The sequence below is a fragment of the Ascaphus truei genome, chromosome 1 (genome assembly GCF_040206685.1).
Source record: "Ascaphus truei isolate aAscTru1 chromosome 1, aAscTru1.hap1, whole genome shotgun sequence".
Classification (NCBI taxonomy): Eukaryota; Metazoa; Chordata; class Amphibia; order Anura; family Ascaphidae; genus Ascaphus; species Ascaphus truei.
The window spans coordinates 388,272,521-388,299,084 of record NC_134483.1 but is presented as its reverse complement, the minus strand read 5'-3'; the positions used below and the strand labels follow the sequence as shown (position 1 = coordinate 388,299,084).

General features: G+C 42.1%; 1 protein-coding gene across 4 annotated transcripts in view; it reads right to left on the bottom strand.

The window, feature by feature from the left end:
• Positions 1–26,564, bottom strand: part of AADAT (aminoadipate aminotransferase) — a 61,587-nt gene that overhangs the window by 16,864 nt on the left and 18,159 nt on the right. For 3 of the 4 annotated variants that reach the window (XM_075611457.1, XM_075611475.1, XM_075611467.1), the window contains exons 5-11: positions 17,869–17,943; positions 17,377–17,586; positions 14,771–14,836; positions 13,060–13,142; positions 9,796–9,892; positions 6,763–6,824; positions 6,299–6,363 (exon numbers count right to left, since the gene is read on the bottom strand). In XM_075611457.1, coding sequence (XP_075467572.1) covers positions 6,299–6,363; positions 6,763–6,824; positions 9,796–9,892; positions 13,060–13,142; positions 14,771–14,836; positions 17,377–17,586; positions 17,869–17,943 — 658 coding nt within the window. The remainder of the gene's footprint in view (positions 1–6,298; positions 6,364–6,762; positions 6,825–9,795; positions 9,893–13,059; positions 13,143–14,770; positions 14,837–17,376; positions 17,587–17,868; positions 17,944–26,564) is intronic. The other variant, XM_075611484.1, reaches the window with a different exon arrangement.

Below are 26,564 nucleotides of genomic sequence, written 5' to 3'. Positions count from 1 at the left end.
TTTGAAATATTCGATTTGCATGGAATGTTTCATACATTCGTCAATTGAATGTTTATACATTCATTGGAATTGAATGATGCAACATTTGAATCAACAAATGTTGCAACCTTCGATTAGCTCGAGTTCATGCGTGAAGCCCCTCCCATTGTTGTTGTTGAGATTGTGAGGATCAGGGTGTGTTGTGGCTGGACTGATGGTTGGATTAGTGTGGATAGGTGGGCTGGTAGGGAGAGAGGTTTGAATATATATATATATATATATTTTTTTATGGAGAGTGGGGGCAAGGTGGGTTCTTCTGGAGTCCCTCCTGTTAAACTGTGGAGGGATTTTTCACTTTCGGGCTAAGTTAGCAGTAGAGGTAGAGCAGCACAAGCTGCAGTAGATGTGCTGTTGCCTTTTCTCCTACCAGCAGTGGGAGTAGCAGTAGTATTGTGGTTGTACCTCCTGTAGTTGTGTGCATGCCTCAGGAACCTGCTGCTCATACTGCTTTTCAGCCTGTGTTAGAGGAACAGGTCACATCAGAGTTGAGCTTGGGGAGGTAATAATTCTGCCTCCTTTGACTGCTCTCTTTGGAAGTAGCTCAGGGTTAGAGGAAGCAGGTCCTGTAGTACTGAGGATTTGGAGGCTACTGCCAGTTTTTGGATAGGGAGTGTGTCAGGGCCACCTTTGTTAGCAATTATATCCTCTGTCATTGACCACAGATGATTCTACCACACAAGATGGTTGCAAATAAAATATGATGATGCCTATTTCTGGCAATGAGATAATGATGATGACAGTGGCGTGGGCAATGATGGCTGGACACAACAAGTCACTGGCACTCTGGCAGTGTAGTGACACTGTATCAGTCTGTAGCTATGCTGCAGGATCTGTGATGCTTAGCCGAGTCAAGTTTATCTCAGTCATTTGTGTTATTACTTATTGTTACCAAATGTCTCTTTCAGTCATTCATTATACAGTATCTCAGTGCTACTAGACCTTGTGGCAGTGGTCAATGACTCACACAGATAACACTCAAAAGGAGTGTCTTTCACAGGGACATATTTGAGAACCAAATAAAAACTCACTCACTGTTCCAACACTGTCACCCCATTTAATTTGTTCTTTTCATTTAAATCAAGGAGGGCTCTGTCCTTTCCCAGACTATTTAATACCTACAACCCTCACGAATAAAGTACAATGCAAACTTTGTGTTTTCCTGTATGTTATGGTAGCGATTGTTGTGTGGCACTGGCTGGCATCGCAGTTTGGGTGCCGGCTTGTTTGGGCTTCCCTACTTGGTCAAAATAAAATATACAGTACATATATTACCATATGTGCAATGAGATAATGATGACAATGGTGGTGGCTGGACTAAAGCCACTGGCAGTGACCGTTGCAAGTCAGTGTCACTCCGTGGCTAATTAAGCTTAGCTACATTTATCTCAAATAACCTCAGAGGTTGACTACTTAAGCTAATTAATTTTTCCTTCATCATAACTCACAGCTACTAGACCATGTTTCAGTGGATCAGTGATGCACACAGATAACACTCAAGTGTTTTTCACAGAATAATATTTAGAACCAAATAAAAAGGAGGAGGATGTCATTGGGTGATCCCTCTCAACCATGAGTGATTGAGTAACTGAGCGATGGAACAGTAATTGTATTAGTAATAAGAACATACATATATTCAACAAGCCAACCACATGCCACCATTATGTTAAATTGCTAGCTGGTCAGCCTGCAATGCCAATTCCAATCTAGATTTAATGGTGGTGGTTGTTCTGTGGCTAGCATAGTAGTGTGGGTGCTGGCTTGTTTGGGCCCACACAAGGTGGTCAATATAAGATGTTATATTTGCATGTTTCTGCAATGGATGGTGTGTTTGAGTGGATTATGGCCTCACTGGAGAGTCCCTAGAACTAGTTGTGATGATTAACAACATCTCTGTCATCAGCACGGATACTGGAGATGGGCTATTGAGACAGCTATTATTGCATGGTCTTGACGTGCTACTGAAGTGTTAGTTGTGGTAATGTTTAAATCTAATTACCACCCACCTGATATACCGTGGGAGAGAGGGGGAGGGGAATGGAGAGTAGGCGAACCTCTGCTCAACTAATTAATCAATAGAGTATTATAGATAAGGTGCTGAACAGAGAATTGTAGTAAGCAATACACCAAAAAGAAAAAAGAACTCAGTGGATAATAGCACTCAATATCACCAATGTTATAAGCAATCTTAAAAATATCTTTTATTTAATCGATTTTAAAATAAATGGTGCATGAAAAGAGGGTAAGTATTAAAATACATCATGACACTATGTGTCTAGTAGCTGGCACAGTGCCTGAAATAGCAAATCGCTATCATAGATTAGACCTTAAACAAAGGGTCTAATCTATGATAGCGACTTGCTATTTCAGGCACTGTGCCAGCTACTAGACACATAGTGTCATGATGTATTTTAATACTTACCCTCTTTTCATGCACCATTTATTTTAAAATCAATTAAATAAAATATATTTTTAAGATTGCCATATAACATTAGTGATATTGAGTGCTACCCCCCACCTGAGCCTCTTGAATGCTGGGAGCAGGGGCCTCATTTATGAGGAATCAGATAATGACTCATCTTGATAAAAGTGAGCCTTTCCATACTACCATGGGACAGTTTAGTCAGACAGTCGCTTATGAACGCACTAAACCCTTTCTCTGACAAAAACGTTGCTGGTGGACAACAGCCATTTCACTGCCACCTTTGCAAGAGCAGGCGAGGCCATGTTTCTATTTTAGCAGTTCAGTATTCAAGAGGATCAGAGTCACGAGGTAGGAATGTACTGTCACCAATATATGCCTACACCATGTCAATACCACTAGTTGCATAAGAGGTGGCTGCTGCTTCAGCGCTAGTGCGAACCATACCATAGTGATGGAGCTTTTCCCGTAGTGATGGGACTCTTTAAAGAGTTCTGCTGACAGAGGGCTGTCACTGCCACTACCACTATTTATATCACCAAAAGTCATTTGACTTGAGGCCTGAGAGGAGGAATGCAGTGTACAGTAACTGGGGATTATGACCACTGTGTTGTCTGTTTCTGTGTGGAATGTACCACCACTGATGAAGCCCTCTGTGAACCTTTTACTTCATTGCCCTCCGTTCTCTACCTTTCCTTCTTTTCCAACACTAACTGTACACAATCAATTTGCTTCTCTCTCCAATTTGCCCCAGTCTCTTCACCATGGTCAAAAAGTATTTTATTCTGTCTTTGAAGCTAAGGTCTAAAAGTGTACCCTGAAGGTAATCTTCTCTCTGTTTGATAGAGATAACATAGGGGTCATTTCTCAGGCCATCATCCATAACAATTCATATTTTTTTCAAGGAGGAAAATAAGAGGGATGAGCTGGCTTATGCCAGCAACATGACAATTCATGACAGCCCCTGACGAAGCGTATGTGACGCGAAAAGTGTAGAGGTATTGAGGTCATCAAGTTGCCAAAAAAGTCAAATGCTGTGATGATAGATATCCAATGTTTCCCTGCTCCCACGAGGATGTTGCGAGAAGCTCCATAGCATTAGCCAGGTCACTTTCTTGTTCTGTGGCTAGGGACTGTATACTTATCTTACATATCATCAGGTCCTAGGTGTGGGATGGTTCTTTCCAACATGGTGTTGTGCCTTTGTTTTATCAATGTCCTTTTTTAACATGTTTATAACACAGAAAGTGTTTATATTTTTTACGGATTCCGTCTTTCTATGCGCTCTTTCTTTTTGGTATGTTTGTTGATTAGTATGATATACCTTTTCCAGATAGTGGCAGTAACAGCAGCTGGCAGTGGTAGTACTGTAATGGCGTTTCCCTAGAAATTACTGTTTAATTCTCAATCGGCTTCTCCACATTCCCAATGTCAGTATTAGCCCTAGGCTGACTTGAATTTCCAGTTCCCAGTTTAAAATCGCTTTAAAACTGGAGGTTAATTGTCTAGGTAGGGTGGAGACCTTCTGTTGTAGGATTGCGAATGGGATTCAATGTCATTGTCCTTCAGCTGACTCTTGCTATGAGTAGTAGCACCACCTTTCACAGATTTTTAAAACTGTATCAACACCACCACTAAAATTACAGCTTCCACCTCTTCTTGCCCCTGCACGTCTACTTGCCAAACTTTCTTAACACCACTAAAACAGGTATTAGACATGTTTATTTATATGCAAGGCTAGATTCAGACGATGTGCTGAAGATCCGCTACCCCTAGGCACTTGCATGTTGCTGCCACTTCCTTGCTGCTGCCCCCCTTCTCCTGAATCACGGCGTCAAATGATGCCCGGACGTCACCAATGTGATGTTGCATGGCATCGCATTGCCATGGTAACACGACATCATGACGTCACGTTGCCATGGCAATGAGACACTGTGTGACGTCAGAGGTCTCATTTGACGCTGCGATTCAGGACGAGGGCGGCAGCAAGGATGCGTCCGTCACATGCAAGTGCTTACCCATCAGTCGCGATAGCGCGGCAAATGTATATAGGGGTGAACATTTTGGCACCCAAAGCCCTGGCCTTTCAGGCCTAATGGGAAGGCCGCTTCTCAATGCAGGACTGTACAATGGGCAGTTACTCAATGGGGTCAGATGGATATCTACATGTTGCACCATCCCTGTGCGGCAGTTAATGATACATAACAGTATACTGTATACACACACCCGTTCGCACGAGAATCAGCAGAAAGCACTCGGGTTGAATTAAATAGATTGTAGAAAACAAGACTCAAATATCCAACGTTTCAGCCCCACAAGCGGGACCCCCAACCCCAGGTGAAACGGTATCATATATTTATTGATTATTTATGGAACATGCAGCTACCTTATATGTCAACTATTGGAGTGCCAGTTGTTGTGTGGGTTTGGGTGGCTGGCTGTTGGCATCAGTATTGAATACACACAAAAAAAGTTTTATAAACCAATATATAAATCAAATATTGCAATACTGATGCCAACAGCCAGCCACACCAACCCAAACCCAACAACACATTGGCTTAGATCTGAGGCTGCATCCCCATTTATACTCCTCCCAAAGCAAATGTTAAAACGAATATTTGATTTGTTTGCAGATGTCCCCATAATGGATACATGCAGTCACACCTTTTATAGGGGTGCCATGTACGAATACTTTGCACATACAAATGTTTATCTTTAAAGAGGTGAATGTGCCCGATCGGAGATTGAGCCATTAATATTTTTGCTTGTGAAGAAACTCCATAGTCACTGCAAAGTCGAATGTCTACAAATAATTTACAAACCTCTACTGGCGAAGTTACGAATATGTGGTTGTAAGCTTAAAATACTTTGGCCAAATTGAACTAAATGAACCTTGCTTAGGAAATGATAAACAGATTAGTATTTAACTATTTAAATGATATAATTTGCCAAATTGGATGTAGCACTCTGGCTTTTTTGCCTTTTGTTCTACACATAAGGTCACAATCCCAGTAGCACTCCTTTTGACAAACATCTGCTGTGGTGGGTTTGGGTTGAGTTTACACAGGCTGTGTGTTTGTAAATTTTAATTTGTAATCAATTTGGAGGTTTGTGACCCCTCCACTGTGCATTTAAGCTTGCCCATCCCACCTTTTAAATAGCAGTTCTATTAAGGCGTTCTCGCTCGGTTGGAGAGGTTATTAGAGATGTTTGCAGACACAGTAGGATCTCCAGAGAGGCCACACAGATGTGGTTGTAAGCTTAAAATACTTTGGCCAAAGAATTGCACTAAATGACCCTTGCTTATGAGAAGATAAATAGATTCATATTAAACTTTTTAACTAGATCATTTGTCATGTTGGATGTAGCTTTTTGTCTTTTGAGGTTGCTGATAGTACTTCCTGGTTTTTGAAGAGGATTTAAATGGCCATCCAATAGGACACAACAACTAATGATGTTGAAGCTTCCTATTGGAACGAGATTGTGGGAGCCATTTTGTTCGCCGAGGGAGATTAAACCTGGTACCTTCACTAGTATGTATCTTGGATACCGGGGTTCCCCAGAATTTAAAATAGTGGAGTTGCGCTCACGGGGCACCCCATTTCCCAGCCTGAAAGAGAGTAGGAGGAACTGCTCCTTTAAAGATCTCAACCTCGTTTGCAAGTGTGTCATAGCATACAAAAGGTAAAAAAAGAACAGAACACAGAAATACAACAGTATTAACTTTTGACTCAGGAAAGCTTGAATTCCATGGGGAGATTTAAGCTTGAAGAACGCCAGTTGGACAGATTAGGGAAACATTGTTAAATTAATGTAAAACATTTGTGATTATACACCAACCTGTTAGCCATTTATCTGCAGAAGAAAGCATTGCAACACGCTGTCTACTGTAGAAATCTATTACACTGAAAGAGATAAAAAGGATTATAAATATGCAAGAAACAAGTGAATACTTTCACACCCAAAATACTTTTTGCAAGCGATGGCTGCACATAGTATTTTCACGAAGTAGTATTAAAAATGCATGATTGTAATTACTATTGTAAAGTAATTAAATGGAATTAAAATAATACGAACACCTAACATTTTGACGAACTGTAAAAATGATTTCAAGTGTGTACCCCATAGTAATGGACAGGCATGGAACATATTGCAGATTGCTCAAGCAATACAAGAGTGTGTGTTAGAGTAATGAACCATTCAAGTTGTGTAATCGTTTGGGCTAAACAAACTATTTTGAAAACATAAATGCTAAATCTGCACAATGCTATCAAAACAAGAAGATAGCAAAGCAGTCTGTGTACCTTTCAGTATGTTCCAAGAAGCCTTTCATTCCCCATTTATGAAGTAATTGTGATGTCACAACCTGAAAGTAAAATACTCATTGTAATACATCTGCTGACCAATACCTCATACTCTCTCAGGTGTCACAATCTGGGAGGGAAGCATTGGTACAAATATACAGAATAATACTAGTGTTTATTTGGGTGAAACGCTTTGCTTTTTCTGACCTAAAAATTAACCTGTTGTAGTGTATTTTATTCATGAGTAACTACACACACTTAAAATATCATAAAAACCTCTTATTATGGGGAATAAAACAAACTAGCCCAATGTATGGCCCATAACTAATATACATTTTGTATAGTACATACAGCACCTATGGTTTCCTCATATCCACAGTATCAACCAATAAGATAGCCCTGTTTGGAGCCACATGGGATAAACAGATGAAATTGTTGGGGAGAGGTATATTCAAGGTTTGGCTGCCCCTTTTAAAACCAAGGTATTCATGTTCAGTACTGCTGAGGGGATAAGGAATCACACATAAAATGCTGATGATTACAAGATACTGACTACACCACAAAGGCTGTAAAGCATCTCAGCTTATAACAAAGATTAACATTTATATTTAAATATTTGTGTTTTATATAAATAATGGTATTCTTTGCAACACTGACAAACAGATGAGCACATAGAAATCAGCACTATGACTACAGCAAGGGAGACCAAGGACACACATAAGCAAGAACTGCACGAAATATTATGGACTAGAATATGTACGTAGTCAATATCCAGAGAAAAGAATACTCCCGATACTAATATATATATATATATATATATATATATATATATATATATATATATCCAGTGTTCGACAAACCTATACATTTGCTCGCCCCGGGCGAGTGGATTTAACCCCCGGGTGAGTAAATATTGGCCCAAGCAGCACACGTTTGGTACTAGGTGGCGAGTAGATTTTTTTGTGTGGCGAGTAGATTTTTTGGTGATTTGTCAACCAGTGTATATATCTATATATAGATATATCTATATATAGATATATATCTATAGTATCGGGAGTACTCTTTTCTCTGGATATTGACTACGATATATATATATATATATATATATATATATATACACTGCCATGGGTGCATGTCAAAAACAAGTTCCCCAGCCAGGAAAAGGTAACAAATCTCCCAATAGTTGTTTCTAACTACATTTAAACACACATAGCTCAAAGTTTTTCCATGATAACCTTCTTGAATCAAAAAAAGATCTGATAGGATTTATATTATCCAATTCCATGTCTTTTGAAAACAAAATGATGTATGAATTAGATAAAAAAAAATAGTAATTAAGAGTCAAGGCATGTGAAAAGCTACAGTAAGTGAAATGCACGTTCTATCTGCTAAATAAAAGGGGATAATTAGAATCAGGCAGATCTTCAGGTGTGCATTTAGATGGCCCCATCCTATATCAAGATCAGAAACTTTTGAGTTTGGTCTTCACCATACAGGTGGGTGGAAATATGTCATGCCACAATCAAAATAAATCTCTGAAGGGCCTCAGAAAAAAACAGTTATTGATGCTCTTCAGTCTAGAAAGGGTTATAAAACAATTTCTACGGATATGGGGCACCACCAATCCACTGTCAGACAGATACAGCTTTTTAAAATAACATTCAATGCTTTGACTTACCGGGCATCTGCAGCTCTCTCCTCTCCCTGCTTCATCGGGCTACGTCCACGTGCGCTGCTTTCAAATTTAACTTTTGAGTTTCACATGACCCTTCTCTGACCAAAAACTGACCAACAGTGACAAACTTAACATCTATTGGATTGCATTGTGCAGTAGATGTTAAGTGTATTTATAGAGTCCGATTCATCACACCAATTTTGTGGTGTAGCAGCTAGATAATTACTACTAGCATATGAAGGGTCATTTCCAGCATGGTATGGTGTAATTATCATATTTTATTTATAAATTATTAATTTTATAATTTATACATTTTAATTATAATTTTTAATTTATAAATTATTTTATCATTTATAAATGATTAATTATATAAAATAATAATATATAAATTATACCATGCCGGAATTGAACCCATGACGCTTCATATGCTAGGCACAATTTTCTAGCTGCTACAGTACATCACAGTCTTGGTGTGATGAATCTAAATCTATAAACACATAACCCTGTGGTATAGCAGATAGAGAATTGCTACTAGCAATTCTAAAGGGTCATGGGCTCGATTACTGCATGTGTATTATATAAAATGTATTCACTGTTGGGCTGTCACTGGTCAGAGAAGGTTCATGTGACCCTCCTCTGCGCTCGCGCTTGTGGACAAGCCAGGGAGAGGAGAGAGCGGCAGATGCTGGGTCGTGTCGGCCATTTCACGATCCCGGTTATAACGCGGTGGTACATATGGACGATTTTGAGGCTGCCACCCATATGTCCTGGGGATTGATTAGCCTCCCACCTCATCATGTAAAGATGGTCTATCTGGGTTTCCTCCTCGTCCAGCTCATTATATATTGTTGTTTTTAAGCCTTTCAGGTAATTCCTCTCTCTGCAAATTCCTTCTCCTTGGTTTTAAGCTCACCCACCCAATGTAATCAGCAGGTCCCAACATATACTTGTGATGACTAGTCTATTGACTTTTTCCTCATGTAGACAAGTAAAGAGAACATGGCAGGCAGTTTAGGACCTGCAGTAAAGGGTTAACCTTGACATGGTTGCTGGCTTATAATGCTTTCCAAATGATCGACTAATGACCCTTACTTATGAGTAGAATAACAGATGGTATTGAACTCATTAATTGGTCATATTGGATGTACTGTACCATTGGGGCTTTTTGGTCTTTTGTTGTCTATAGTGTGACATCCCATATTCGTACATTTTGGAGTCTATCCCTCGAGCTGACATGTGACCCCTGAATGATGAGGATAAGCAGATGTAAATCTGAACACTTCAGCCTGAAGGAAGAGGGGTAGACAATAGCTGACCATTGATTTCCTTTCAAGCCCACTAATGTACTATTTGATTACCTGAGTAAAAGTACTTGTATGCAATGTTGAGGCCTGGATGTGCAAAATGACTCTGTCAACAAGAGGTTTGGGACCTGATAAAAAGCCAATCCTCAGTCTATGAAAACGTGAAACAAAGGGTTAAAATGTATATTTGACATTTATGTTGCTTTAAAGAAATTATATACAGCTCAACCCCCTTATAACGCAGTGCTTGGGGTCCAAAGAATCACATCGCCTTAGAAATAATGTGCAATTGTATGCATTGTACAATAAAGTATTTAAGATACCAATAATTGTGTTGTAATGTATTCATAAATACGAAAATTGGGCGCAACGCTTGCATCGCGTTATAAAGGGGTTGAGATTATATATATATATATATATATATATATATATATATATATATATATATATATATATATAATCTTTATAGATATATAACACACGTTTGATATGTGGCTTTACTACATGAAAAATATTGGCAAAACATTTTATGGTTAATATAGATTTTTTAAAAATACAAAAAAAAAAAAAAAAAAAAGGGCCTACAAAATCAGTTGCAAAACATATTAGGGAGACATATATGCCCATATTATACTAGCAAGTCTTCTGCTTTAAGAAACCTTACGGCACGGCAAGATCTCACTTGAATGCCAGCTATTTTACACAGCTTTTAACGAAGAGCCTGGGTTAAAAGTAGTGCATGGCCAGCAAACCTACTCAAGGCCAGTAAGCAACCTCACACTAATGAGACTCAAAGGTCTTAACAGCCGTCTGTGATTAGATTTGCTGACAATGCACTTTTTTAAACCAACATGTTGCATTACAAGGTGTATGAAACAGACAAGCTTAAGGCATCCATATTTGAGTGGATTAGAAGCAAGAAGTGACACACTGAGTTCTCATTACCCAGAATCCCTGGCTATAGTTAACATTGTATGCTGTGGGGTAAGGCAGGTTTGGTGATAAGTACAACAAAAAGAAAAGTAAATAAGAAAGCAATCCTCCTATCCCCCCCCAAAAGTTATCCCAGGGAATAAACATGTCTGCTCTTTTCTTTTTTTGTTACTAGTGTCCATCGGATTGCTGTGTGACACAATTTGTATGTAGCCGAGCCCCCCTTCGTACCTCCGGTGAGGGGGAGCTGCGGCTTTGTGACGCCGGAGCACCGCAACAGACACAGGAGGTGGGGGCGGCCATTTTAGGTTCGTGCATGCGCAGTAGGATGTGGTGCGCATGTGCTGATAGATAGTAGTGCGGCAGCCAACTTAGGTGGCTCCGCAAGACGCCACGTGGGACTATGAGTCCCAGGATCCTTTGCAGTAGGATGCCACATGGGGCTAGGTAGCCAATAGGGCTTGAGGAGGCAGGCGATAGCTTTGGCGTGCATATGGACCGCAAGTCAGTCGGACGGAGGGCGGCAAGAAGAGAGGTAATGTCCAGGAAGCAGTGCTTCCCTTGACTAGGCCTTGGCTTGCCCCTTAGGTCCCAGCTAGGTCCTGAGACCTGAGTTGAGTATTGTAGGGAAAGCCCCAGGTTGGGGCACTTCCACATTTTTTTATATAGATAGAGGTGTTATTGTATCGGTGACCAGACGGCCACGCGGTGCCCTATGGTCTTGGACCAGGCCACAGGTCATAGAGACATTAGGTGACACACTACAGCTGGGGCTCGCCTCACAGAGCGGATCAGGACACATAAGGAGTGAGGAGATTATAGTCAGAGGCCCCACGTCGTGGGACCGGACTGATCTCTTTGTTTCATCAATCTGCACCTGGGTACAGGAGTGCACAGGAAGATATAAGTGCACCAACAGTTCACAGGGGTAGTGCTACCTCATATATTGGGTGGGACTGACATTGGGAAGGACACCAGGGTAATTGGTGACACCGCACCCTCCGTACTTTGGGGGGGAATTATCCAGGGCTATTGGGTATTCCCTGGGAGTTACCATTGCTACAGTTATATGGTTATATGTGTGTGTTCAGTACACACACACACACACACACACACACACACACACACACACACACACACACGTATGTGTATTCATTAATGTATTCGTTCCTGTGAGGGGTTATCCCGCGAATGCTGGGATCCCTCATTGGTGGAGGCGCTGCATTAAAGGAGAAAGCGCTCACTCCAAGCTCCCAGAGGCGGAGGCTTAGGCCTCCTGTGAGGAACAGGTACAGCAGCACGTGTAGTCGCCCTTAGGCTGAGTCCATACAGACTTCAGCCGTGCGGAGGCGCGCGGAGGCTGAGGGAAAGCGGGTGCTTTCCCTGGCCTTAGACCGCGCGCCGTTCGTGGGCGTGTCGGTGGGGTGGGGGAAGGGGGGCCTGTGACGTCACAAAGCTGGTTCGCCGTCATTGGGCGAACCGCTCACGTGACCGGCCCTGCGCTCCGGCGAGGTCAGAAACTTAAGATTTCTTAAGACACACACTTCCGCAAGCGTGCGTGAGCCCCTGCTAAAACCGCTCTCATTGCAGCTACAGGGGCTCACTGCCGAGCAGCAGCGCGCCTCAGCACGGGTCAGCGCCTAAGCGCTGACCATGCCCGAGGCCTTAAGCATAGGGAAAGGGGCTACATGTACACTGGCAGCCGAGCTAAACCTAATGCGGCTGCCTCCGCATTTTAAAAATAGCGCGGCGGCGTGCGGCTGTCTTCGGCCGAAAACCGGGCGGTTTTCCCGCGCCTTGGGTGCTTTCAATAGTAAGCGCCATTAGCCTATTGAAGCGGCCGCCGCGCTGGAAACCCCGTTTTTAAATGGCGAGCAGACCCGCTACGCTCTTGGCCAGCTCCCGGCAAGCATTAGATTAAAAGCTGCCGCAGCAGTATAATTCCACCTAACAAATGCAAATGCCATTTTGCATTCTTTTGTATATGCAATCCATTATGCTTTTCTTAGCACAGGCCTAAAAACACACCTGAGTGGCCTTGACAGTTTGCATCTTTTAACACTAAATCAATAGTGGCCAACTCCAGTCCTCTGGGGCCACCAACACGTAATGTTTTCAGCATACTGTATCCCTGCTTCAGCACAGATGGCTCAATCAGTGGCTAAGTCATTGTGACTGAGCCATGGATTGAGCCACTTGTGCTGAAGCAGTGATATCCTGAAAACCTGACCTGTTAGCAGTCCTTAACAGGAGTTGGCTGTCCCTGCTCGTCTAGGAGGTTATCATATCTCGCCAGCATTTATTTTGTTTAGCAGACCATTTCTTACAGAAAAAACACAGAAGCCCATTTTGTCAGGAAATTAAAAAGTATGTCATTGATTTTACCCCGAAGAAAGAATTTTCGACATGGAGTCAGTTCTTAAAACCCGTCCGTCAACATCCATTGAAAGGAAAGTAGGAGCCCAAGGCTAAAAAGACAAAAGACAAAAAACAAGATAAACATAAATCCTGTAGGTTAATAAAAGATTCTTGCAAAATAATATTTAATAAAATACGAGAGAAAACACATTGAAACCATATTTACTACGTGGTGCGAATCAATACTGATGGAGTATCATTTACTTTCAATTTGGGCGCCAGGAAACTGCATCTGAAGGGTCTCTGACTGACTACAGTTTCCCCACACCCAAAACCTCAGAAGACTAATTTCCCATAAGGAGTAACAAAGCTGGGGTCCTTGCTTCTGAATGGGACTCCCACTGAATTAATCCTACCAGGCCACACTAGTCTGGAAGAGCCCCCCTGTCCCATGTACAGCTCTTACAAGCGATCGTGCAGTTTTTATTTTTAGTACACAGTATTGAAGCACGGGGTTTCCAGAGCTGAACCGCGTTCATTTCAGATCCCGGGGTCCCCTCCTTCGCTGAGGTACAGGCCTCCATATCAGGTGCCAGAATCTCTTTAAAGTTTAAATTTCCTGCGTCACGGCCCACATTACCTGGACATTTAAACTTGTAGGCGATACTGGCACCCCACATGTGGGCCAGTACCCCTGGAAGCAGGTGGTCTCCGGACCTTAAAGTAATGTGGTTCAGCTCTTGCTTCAATCATATGTAATGAAAATAAAATAAAAGCAGAGCTTCATTACTTAACTGCGTAGGTAATGAGGGGATTAAACGGCAGTACCCGGTTTGTTGGTGGTAGAGGGGGTGGGTGAGAGTTGTAGTTGTCCCAGGGTGGGTGGTTCGGCATCCCGGGAGGGGTTAATCCCTCAATTATCTTTGTGGTTACCACCACTAAGGTAATTAAAAGGTGTTAACCCCTCCCGCTACCCGCCCGGGAGGCCTAACCACCCACTCCAGTGCAATTACAACCTGCACCCACGCCCTCTACCACCAACAAACCGGGAACTGCCGTTTAATCCCCTTCATTACTTTAGCAGTTAGCCACTAAGGTAATGAAGCTCTGCTTTTATTTTATTTTTATTACATAGGATTGAAGCAGGGGGTCTTTGGAGCTGAATCACACTACTTTTCACTGCTTCCTGAGGTAGAGGCCCCAGTATGAGGTGCCTCTATCTCCTGCAAGTTTAAATGTCCGGTCTTGTCGGCCGCAATCTTTTTTTTTTTTCTTCTTCTCCAGGTTCAGCAGATGTTGCCTCACCGTCTCCTTCCTGTCAAATGAGACATGAAAGGCCTTATACAAGGCCTGTGACGTCACATTTGACAGACATGTGTTACATCCACCAACCTGATTGGTGGATGTACCATGTGATGCCTTCCCATTTTTTGGGTGATGAGACGTCACCTTAAAAAGGGAGGGAAGCCATCCAATCGGGTAACATATGCCTCCCTTTATGGATTGGCTCATGGACAGGAAGTTGCCCGTTGGTCATTTTGAAAGAGGGGAAAAAGCCCTCCAGTTAAACAATAAAATGTCTCTGAAACCAGGAGTCCCACCTCATGTAGGACTAACACAGTAATACAACAGCAGAGCAATGGTTTGAGAACCCGCCAAAAAAAGGAGCTTTAGCAGAGGGTACTGCTGTTTTAAAGCCATCAATAATCTATAGTAAGATAAGTGTGTGATGGTTTACCTTGCCGAACTGAAGAAAGTAGTAGGGATCATCCTCAATTATAAGAAAATCATACTCATGTGCAAGCTGAAAATAAGAGAACTAGTTGGTAACTGAATTCAAGCCAACAATGTCTTGATTGTGAAGTAACCTTCTCTTTCTGTTTGATTGCTTACACACATTTAATGTATTAACATCACACCAATGGATTGTGATATTTAGTATTATCTACAGATGTAGCAGATGTTATTGCAATGCAGTAACATTACCACAATATTTATCACAAGAAATACCACGGCTCCCCTGACAACAATGCCAACATGTGCATGCAATATTTACTGTTTTATTTCTTGCGTTAACAGGGGTAATCACACTTGTTATATCAGTATTCCAAGTTTGTAACAAAACAAACAACGCAAGAGGAAATTATACACAAATTTACAATATTTGATGAGCTTGTGATACCATTGCATGATGAACACATTAAAATGCAATACATATGCAACCCCTCTTATTTCCCTGTATGTGTCAGTGAGGCTTGAGTTCATCCTCCTTTAGTATACCATAGTTAGGCTCACCAGACGAGACACACACATACATACATACATACATACACATACTGTACACACAGATGCATATTTGCTTATTAATAATTATTACACAGGGATAATAAGGGACAGCATCCTCATTTATGGTGTATTTGTGGAATATAGGCACTTGCTAGTATGTACAGTATGTGCATTGATTCAGCACGCAGTGTAATATATATTGCATTGTGGTGTATATTGTAATGTAGTGTCAGCCCTTTGGTCAGCTGTAGCGTCATCAGTTTGCTAAAAAGCACATATAGAGTATGTATGTATGTGTGTATATGTGTATACGTATATTCTACACACATTCTGTCTTCAAACTGACAGCCTGTTCCAAAATTCCATCCGTTCTTCCCGCATCCAACCCCATATCTCCTGTCGCGTGTTGCCAGGCAGACCAGGGACAGCGTCTCCCACTAACAATCGCACCAGGTGAGATCGATGGAGCATAACAATTCTGCATGGGTTCATAGTACTGTACACACACACACACACACACACACACACACACACACACACACACACACACACTTTGTAGCAGGGTCTACACATACAAATATCAAATGTGACTTTATAGCAGCTTTTAAGAAACAATTACATATCAAAGCCATGAAAGTGTCCCTTTGGTTTGTTATGACTAGCTCTGATGATCCCATTGCCTGCACTGTAACTATAAAAACATTTTTTTTTTATAAATTGCCATTTGAATGTTATTTTGCAGCAGGAAAGGTAATATTTAAAACATATCTGCACTTGCAGGAGCTCGTTGCATAATCCAGAGCAGGATTTTTTTTTAAATGTACTTTAATTATCTCCAAATCATAACTCAATTAACAGTTAATTAAATAAAGTAAAATAACTCGCACTCACATTTCCCATAGGGTGGGGGAAACAGCGCCACACACACACACACACCTTTTTATCTTGGGAGTTTCTCTCATTTTGCTGTATGGATAAGACTCACTGTAGCTGCTTCCCCTCATACAGAGGTAAAAGGAAAGGTTCACAGTTTAGTGTTAGGCCCTGCGAATTTGGTTATACCTTGACATTGTATGCAGGCTTACGTCGCTTTGGCCAAAGGGTTTAACGAAATAACCAAGAAATTATTATTATTGAAGTATTTGTACTTTATACGTATTACCATATATGTTTTGTCAATTGGATGTAGCATTGGGCACCGCTGTCTTTTATTGTATACATTTGCCACGCTCAGTAGCACTCTTTTTGAGAGACACACACACACACCTCTGCAGAGGTTGGATAATCTATAAAAACATTTTTTCACTTTTTTGCATATGATACAGTCTAAAAAAAGCACATAATGAACACAAGACGAGTACTTCTGATGCATTATAAACACAATACATAAAAAAATATATAGCTCGTGCCTCTGATGTATTGTCTATTTCTATAGCAATTAAAACAAAAATCACATAGATTTCATAATTATTTTAGTACAGCAATATCTATATCAGGGACAGATATCACATAGGTCTAACTAAGCGCACATTATGCCACACTATATTACTGTGCCTATCCTCAGTGTATCAATTTAGTGCGTATCATACGCCTGGATACACTCGCAAGGACAGTGTCTTTCAAGTGGGCTCTCAGAGGCTCCTTTTTCCTATATTTCTAGGTAGCTACTATCAGTAGCGTTTGATCCCCAATATTCATTGGGGACTCTACTACATCAACCCACCTTATCGTAGGTGGGTTATCAAGGATACAGTCACGAGCTGTTAATTATCATTTAATTACGTTTTAAACACCCTATTTTTTATTCAAGGTTATCAATAAAGTATATTTTAAATTTACAACATTACATTCCTAGTGATTGAGTGCTGCAAGACTGGGTCCTTTTTCTTTTGTATGATAGTACAGCAATATATAAAGAAAATCGTAATCATAACAATGGCAACAATACCAACAAGCTATTGTTGTGTTACATCTGATTGTTATGCCGTGGTCAGATCTGTGCAGCAACTTACATTTAAACTCCCGTAAGGTATAGCGTGTTCTACAAAAGGACGGTACCTGGTAGATTTCCATTTTGCGCTCCGTGGTCAGCGAGGCTCCAGTGGGGTTGCCACCATTTGGAATGGTGTATAAAAATTTAGGGGATTTGCGTTCAGGTTTTGCGGCATCTTCTGGTTTCCATTTTGAAAGGATTTCTTTTAAGGCCTGAGGAATGATACCATGTTGGTCGCTGGGGACACAGATGATGTTACAGCCCAGTGGTTTCAACTGTAAATAGACAAAGTAGCTGTTCAATGATATGATTATATGATCTCTAGAGAAGACAACATTTTCTGAGTACAGTTAACAGTTTATTAGCAGATATTACTTGAAGGATGATGGGAAAGTGATGCGCAAAGCTTTGAGCATTAAATGTGAATAGACGAGGACATGAAAAAGGAGTGAAAATAGAGAAGATGGGGAGTACAGGGATAAAAAAACAAAATGAAAAATGAGGCGTGAAAAGGTAAGTTAAGAGTAACAGTACTACACCATGTAAACAATACTCACTGCTGCTAGCGTTCCAGAATAGGTTGGTGCATCCAACAGGACATTGTCTCCAGGGTTTACAATCATTTCAAATACCTGAAAGGAAGGGTCCCTTTAGCACTGCTATTGTGTACCATATGTTCAATATATTGCACAACTGTAGCGGTATTCATCTTGTTACTCCCCGCCAGCTCAGAAATTACTCAATTTAGATAAGGACAACCAGGAGTCAAGTCAATAATTACACATCTGAATTCAAAGTATACATCTTTTTTAGAGTATTATTTACTGTAATAATACAGCCTTCTTAGGCTCATTATTAGAAAAATCTAGAAGGTTATTTACTAGAGCCTTTAGGCTAAAAAAAAAAACCACGGAAAAACAGCACCTTACATATAAAAAGGAAATAAGGATCCCATTGAAATCAGGAGGAGTTTTACATCCGTACTGAGTGTGCTCATTTTTGCAGCCAGGAGATTTACAGTAAGTAAATCATCCTCCTAGACATTAACAGTATAACATGTACAAGTCAGCATCAAAAGTTCAATGTGGGATGTATTCTGCAATACATGGAATTAAAAAAAAAAAAAAGTAGTAATTTTTGTTTTTTTTTAAATCTAACATCAATCCTACGGTACTGTAGTTTCACGTTCACTTGAGTTACAGGTGGTGTAATGTACAACTGAAGGACAGAGACACAAAATAAAACGATGTACTTGCGGCACAAAAGTGAGTCATGTCAAATACATTGTTCTTATTCAAGACAGTTCTTTATTATGATTCGAGTAAAGCGATACGACTCATCTCCTTTTTCCGTTTCAACTGGACAGGTGTTAAATCTATTCATGGCCACTCCCGAAACCTGAAACTCATCTCCACTCCCCCCTAAAAGTGAATGTCACATGTCAATGCCACAATCCAACTGCTCCGGAAATATGCAATGTGCTACATATAACTCCCTGGAAAGTGATTGCTCAGATGAGTGTTTGGATAATACAGCATCTACCTTAGAGGCATTGTACAGCAAATTAATTTTCTAATTAATGAAAAGGAAGTACATTAAATCAAGACACACCCTCATGGAATACTTGAAAGGATCAGAGACACTGAATTTCATGAGGGAAAAAAAAAGGGGGTTCATGGGACAGACTACCTCAATCACAAATGTCTATCAAATTGGAAACCTGTTAATTATATTCCAAAGTCTAGGGAAAGCAATGTGAATTGTTTGGTTTACATGAAGCTAGAAACATGTTACTATTGTATATGAGAAAAACAAAAATCTGTTCTTGCACCTACATTTCAAATCCTACACCGCTTCCTAACTCTCCTCCTGCGTTCCTTGACTCTTTTTCTGATGTCACAGAGTAGGATGTGTCATTGCTGATCTCCTCTTCTCACTCTACCACCTGTCCTCTTGACCCCATTCCCTCCAATCTCCTAAAAGATCTCGCTCCTAATATAAACCCTGCGCTCACACACATTTTTAACTCCTCCCTCTCCTCTTACAAACTACCTTTCCCTCCCCTTTCAAACATGCAACAGTCATACCATTACTCAAAAATGCTATGTGTGTGCCGAGCACGCACATTTTAAGTGAAACTTCTTTGTTTTTTGTCACAGGTATTGTGGTGGTGATGTTTTAAATTAAAAATCAAACACACAATTTCAGTGCCAAAACGCAAAGAAGTTTGACTTAGAACGCGTGTTTTAGCTATTTGCACTTCTATATTTATAATAACTGAATTCCTGTGTGTGTGTGTGTGAGTCCAGCTGCTGATGCCTTCTGTGCAGACACGCCGAGTCTGAGCTGACACCTACTGCGTGTGAGCTTTGCACAGGATGCCTCTGCGCATATGCGTCGTGCCAGTCAGTGTGTGTGTGTATGCAGGTGTAAGTGTGTGTCAATCAGTGTGTGTACCCTGCTGCGCGCCAGTGCCTTCTGCGCAGGCGCACCGAGCCAGAGCAGACGCCTACTGCGCATGTGCGCCGTGCAAGTCAGTGTCAGTGTGTGAGTCAGTCTGTCTGTCAGTGTGTGTGTGTGTGTGTGTGTGTGTGTCAGTGCTTCATATCATTTGTTCTACTTCTATGGATTTTCTTCATTCATGCATGCTGTGATTTCTTACTACAAGCAAGTTGGGTCCGTGAGTACTTTATTCAACCTTCAGTGCTCAATTAACACTGATGAAGGCTTTTGTTACCTGTTGTGCATACCTGGATCTAGAGCTGCTGGTGTTTGACCCCATTTAATGTCCGGCTTGATTGCAGGGTTTCTATTGTGGTCTACAACCAGCACGCTTATTAATTTGATTCAGAGGTACATTACATATTGTATACATTGAATTTACGGACTATATCCCTACAAATTTAATAGAATTCTGTATCCTGTATCGATGTGTGGTCCAACTTGGATGCTTTAGAAGCGGTACTTTGGAGATTTACTTCTTCGTTTCTACATGTGTGTGTTTCCCCTGATGCTGGTGCGCCAGTGCTGCACTGGAGTGCTGAACTGGAGCCTACTGCGCGTCAAATGCCTCCTGCACATCTTGCGCAGGAGATGTCTGCGCTTGTGCGCCTAAGGCCGAGACCAGGCAGTGTTTTTGTGCGCATGCACAAGCGCGATGGCGCACCTATTAGTACCGTGATGTCACTTGCATTGCGGTTTTTCGTTTAAACGCAAGGATATTTTCCCCCATGAAAACGCTATAGGCGCCAGCAAAGAAGTTTCACTTCAAAAACAGCAAGCTTTGACCCTACCTGTATTTCTAACTATCGTTCTGTTTCCCCCCTGCCATTTGCCTCTAAACTCCTTGTATTCTCTTGCTTGCTCCATTTTCTCAACACCTATTCTCTGCTAGACCCTCTACAATCTGGCTTCCGCACTGCTCGCTCCACTGAAACAGCGTTCACTAAAATAACTAATGCCTCAATGCTGTCCAAAAGACAGAGGTCACTATACTCTGCTCATATTACTCGACCTCTCTGCAGCATTTGATACTGTGGACCACCCTCTTCTTCACATTCTCCATACTCTTGGTATTCATAACAAAGCTCTATCCTAGATCTGCTCTTACTTCTGCTATAATTTCAGTGTCTCTTTTGCAAACACCTCCACCTCTATCAATCTCTCTGTGGGGAAAGCCCAGGGCTCTGTCCTGGGACCTCTTCTCTTTTGACCTAATCTCATCTCTTGGGTTCAAATATCACCTCTATGCCGATGACACACAAATGTACTTTTTCTACCCATGACCTTACACCTGCTGTACAGACCAAAAAGTTTCTTAATGTGTCTCTCTGCCATATCATCCTGGGTGGCCATCCGCCGACTTAAACTTAACATGGCAAAAACAGAGCTCTGCATACTTCCTCCCAAACCTGGCCCTACTACCTCATTCCACATTACTGTTGGAAGTAATCATTCACCCAGTAGCTCAAGCACGCTGCCTAAGGGGTCACACTCGACTCCTCTCTCACATTCTCCTCTCACATTCAAAAAGTCTCTAAAACCTGTCACTTTTTCCTCCACAATATTACAAAGATTCGCCCTTTCCTCTCTTACTTACTGCTAAAACTCTGAATCAGGCCCTCATTCTCTCCCGTCTCGACTACTGTAACCTTCTGCTGTCCGGCTTTCCTGTCTCTCACCTGTCTCCCCTACAATCTATCCTAAACGCTGCTTCCAGAATAACTCTACTCTTTCCTAAATCTGTCTCAGCGTCTCCCCTGCTGAAATCACTCCTGACTTCCTATCAAATCCCGTATTACACATGCAATTCTCCTCCTCACTTTTAAAGCTTTACACTCTTCTGCCCCTACTTACATCTCATCCCTAATTTCTCGCTATGCACCATCCCGATTCTTGCGTTCTGCTCAAGGATGTCTTCTCTCTACCCCCTACAGTATGTATCTAAAGCCCTCTCCCGCCTTAAATCTTTCTCACTGACTGCCCCACACCTCTGGAATGCCCATCCCCTCGATACCCGACTAGCACCCACTCTATCCACCTTTAAGATCCACCTAACACAAGCACGCTGCCTAGAGGTCACACTCTACTCCTCTCTCACAGTCAAAAAGGTAGCTAAAACCTGTCGTTTTTTTCCTCCGCTATATTACAAAGATGCACCCTTTCCTCTGTTACTCGACTGCTAAAACTCTGACAGACCCTCATTCTCTCCAGTCTCTATTACTGTAACCTCCTACTGTCCGGCCTTCCTGTCTCTCACCTGTCTGCCCTCCAAGCTATCCTAAACGCTACTGCCAGAACCACTCTACTCTTTCCTAAATCTGTGTTAGCGTCTCCCCTGCTGAAATTCTTCTCCTGACTTCCTATCAAATCCCATATCACATACTCAATTCTCCCCTTCACTTTTAAAGCTTTACACTCTTCTACTCCTCCTTACATCTCAGCAAGCATATAAGTAGCTCCATGGCTGATAATTTACACCTCATATATATAAACCTTTGCCCCTTGCAGACGCACTTACCAGAACGCCCTCCTACTGTCTCAGTACATTTTTCCTACCAACCAATTAGATTGTAAGCTCTTCGGAGCAGGGACTCCTTTTCCTAAATGTTACTTTCATGTCTGAGGTACTTCTTCCTCAAATGTATTATTTGTTATTTATATGATTGTCACGTGTATTACTGCGGTGAAGCGCCATGTACATTAATGGTGCTATATAAATAAAGACATACAGCAGGGCCCCGCTCATACAGCGGGTTCCGTTCCAGGCCGCCGCCATAAAGCGGGGCCCTACTGTACTGTATTGTACCTTTTAAAACTGAGATGCAGAGCTGTAAACTGACTATTTCACTGACAAATGGCACCTGACAAGGAGTTGCGCACGCGCTAAAACTGTTGCTTAGTGACAGCCGGATACTCAGCTGCTAAGCGCGTCATGCCGAAAATCGCCGGAAAAAAACAGAACAAGCGCAGAACCTAATGAATATGGGTATACATTGGGAAACGCTGTATGAGCGGAACGCCGTAAAGCAGAGCGCCGTAAAGCGGGGCCCTACTGTACATACATACACTATTTGAGTGCTGTTCGTGTTTGTACCCATGAGTGCTGAAGATCTTGCATTTAAAATGATGTCAGTGGTGTTTTATCTGTTTTGGCCGGTTAAAACCAAAAACCCTAAATTACAATTCTGTACTTGGTGTTACTGTCCCACAAATTACAGAAAATGCAGTCCAAATGCTAAACAAAGGCATTCGAAATGTAACTAGTCAAGTGAATATGAACCTAAAACCTTCATTCAATATCACATTTACATAAATCGATACATTATTTTGCACCAATCCCACCAACAAAAAAAAAATGATCTAGGTCATGTTGTGCTGATCTACAGTATTTCTAACTTTTTTCCCCCTCCAAAATCGTATTTTTTTTGCTGAATTTCGTTGTTTAATATTTCACTGGAATCAACAGCAGTGGCCATTTTAATGTCCCAGAGAGGCAGATATTCCACAATGGATATCTTCATCTTGCCACTACAGAATTTAAAACAGGTGGAATTGCTAGAAGCAGCATACTAGGATTGCACAAATGTATTTATTTCAAAAAATTTTCTAACGCACGACTCACCAAGAAACTCAGTACTACAACGCGTACAATGGTACAGTAAATAGAAAGGAGACGTACTGTACTTAAATAGTGCAGTTTGGCATTGCCAACACCCTTATAGCTACAACAAAACAGAGTATTATTAGCAAAGACGTGGTTTACCGTTCTGTGGCTAACGAAATGCTTTTATTTGTGCGAGCTTTTGAGAAACACTGATATTTTCTTCCGGCGATGTTACATTGAATAAAGCTAGCAAGGTTAAACTTAAAAACAGTGCATATAAGAATGTTATCTGTGACTGAAATCTAACACCCCCCCAGTGTAGTATGCGATTTATGACTTGAGGTGTTAAATAGACCCTGGATGTTAGTGATGTGTGTGTGTGTGTGTGTGTGTATGTAAATATAAAATTGGTAAAGATCCCACAGTGTATAGAGCGCTTTACAAAATGGTGTGTGGAGTGGGAGTGTATATCAATGGTGTGGAAATGTAAGAGGCTGTAGCATTACTAAAAAAAGTGTGTGCAGATACTATGTGGTCCCTATTGGTATATAGGGATGGAATTACATAGCATATTTGTATGTGTAAGAGACAGCTGTGTGTGCATACATACAGCGCAGTATGTATAGACATGTTCAATAGCACTCATGGGAAGATAGTTCTCATGTCAATAGTGACTCATAAAACTTCGGTCTTGGTTTAGGCCATCGCTAAGTGTCCCGAACAGTTGCATAAATTTGTATTCATTCAACCGTTTCTCTTTCGGTGTTCGAAGATTACCTTTGAGTACAGTATGGCCACCTTCAGATCGTTCATCTTGTGGCCAGAGTCAGAGAAATGTTCGCCGACAGAACTGTCTCTTGTTCCGCGTGTGATGCAGATTAATTCTCTTGTTTAGCCCCTGTCCTGTCTCGCCTATGTAGTAGCAGCCCCCTGGGCATTTCATGCACATGAGGTACACGACATTGCTGGAGGAACAGGTGAACCTTCCGCTGATTTTGTACTCCAGATTCCTGTGTGGTATTTATATATTGTGCCCGCTGTGTGGAGCATTGCACAGGTTTTGCATCTTGCGTCCTGGCATGGTCTTGTCCCGCATTCAGTTGTACTGTTGAATACTTTACTCCTCACCATCATTTTCTTGAGATTATGAGGTTGTCTGTACGATAATAAGGGTGTTTCAGGGAAGACCTGTTGCAGTCTTGTATCTTCCTGGAGAATGGGTTGTAGTTCCCTGGCAATCTACACCCCAGAGAAATTGGAAGATTTTGTAGGTGGAAATCCCACCATAGATTGAACTTCAGGTGAGGAAATCTCTCTCCAAACTACCCAGGACATGAGAAACCTCCCTGCAGTTGCTGCCATGTATATACAAATATGTCAACGGAGAAAGAGACCAGGGAATTCTGGGATTTCACTGATGGGCTCCCTTATCTCCAGGCTGAGGCCCACCCATTTTTTTTTTAAATTACAAAAGGAGGTACCCAGGGCTATTGACAGCTTTCTTCGGTCCCAGGATTAGATTCTGAAAGGAAACATCGGGGAACACATCCTTTGCAACGTGTTCCCTCCTTACCTGTCTCCACATGGACCTCTGCTTTGGCACCAGCGTGTGCGCGCACCCCCGCTCTGTTTACAGAGCATGCATGCGCAGCTCTTCTATTGTGGCCACGGAGCTTAGCTCCGCCCCTTCGGACGCACCGCGCTTGTTGCTCGCGGTGTGCTCACGTGGTGCTGTGCACTGCTCCCCAGCTGCGTAGCAAGATCTCCTAATGCCCACTTCTCTCCTGCCGCTTATCCTAGCATCCGCAGAGGCCGCGCCTCTGCTCCGCCTCCTTGGCTATTGGTTACGGTTCCTGCTATATACCCTGCTCTCACTTCTAATCTTTGCTGAGTATAACTAGTCTGTTGTGCCTTGCTCCTGTCTCAGTCTCTCTTACAGTTTTTGGATTCTATGTGTACCGACCCGGCTTGACTACTGAACCCCCTCTGGACTTCGACCTCGGCTTACCCTCAACTCGGTGTACCTCTCCTACCCAGACCATGGCTATACGGACTTCTACGATTCTGACATCTCCAACCCCAGACCCCGGCTTAACAGACTTCTACAATTCTGATCTCTCCATCCCAAGACCTTGGCAAGTATCTGGACTAACCCACTCTCTCCAACCCAGACCCAGTTACGTTGACAATCTGCCTGCCAGGCACGCTTCCGCTGCTGTGGGTGCATGTTTCTATACTTCCCCACCTCAGTACCGGAATCCTGTCTTGCTCGTGGGTAGCGCAAGCGTTACAGTATGCTGAACCCAATGAACATGGACCCCCCTGAGGTGGGCCAAGCCCTGTATTCTATCTCTGAGCATTTCCAATACTTGGATAATCAGATTGCTTCCCTGACTCAAAGCCTGGCAACGGTTGCTCTAAACCAATCTCAATCCAGAATTGTTAGGCCTGCTACCCAGTCTGTTCCTTCCCCTGAAGCCTCTCACTCTCTCTCGATCATCGTCACCCCACTCCCAATCGCTATGCGGGAGATCCCCATGGATGCCAAGGTTCTCTCAACCAATGTGTCATACAGTTCGAGTTAACCGCTTCAGGCTTCTCTTCTGATAGATCCAAGGTGGCGTACTGTATATTATCGCTCTATTAACCGGAGACGCCTTGGCATCACCCATCTGGGAGCAGAGACCTGAGCTTATCCAAGACTTCTCACGCTTCAAGAAAGAATTTAAGCAGGTCTTCGACACCCTGGCCATAAGATTACTGCTGCCTCTTCATTGTTTCACATTTTACAGGGTCACAGATCGGTTGCAAGATACGCTCTCGAATTTCGGACCATTGATGTCGAAATAGGCTGGAATGATGAGGCTTTATCAGCAGCCTTCTGGCAGGGTCTCTGAGACATTGAAGAATGAATTGGCGGTGCTTGAGGATTTAATTGCCGTATCAAGGTGGATCAACGCCTTCAGGAAAGGAGGCTTGAACACCACCACTCACGGTCTTTCACACCAGTTGCCCCTTTCTCCCAGCTCTTGAGGCTCCAGAACCTATGCAGTTAGGAAGTTACCAGCTCTCCTCTTCAGAGAAACGACATCGGAGGACTATGTCTTTACTGCGGACTGTCGGGTCACCTGGTGCTTCACTGTCCCA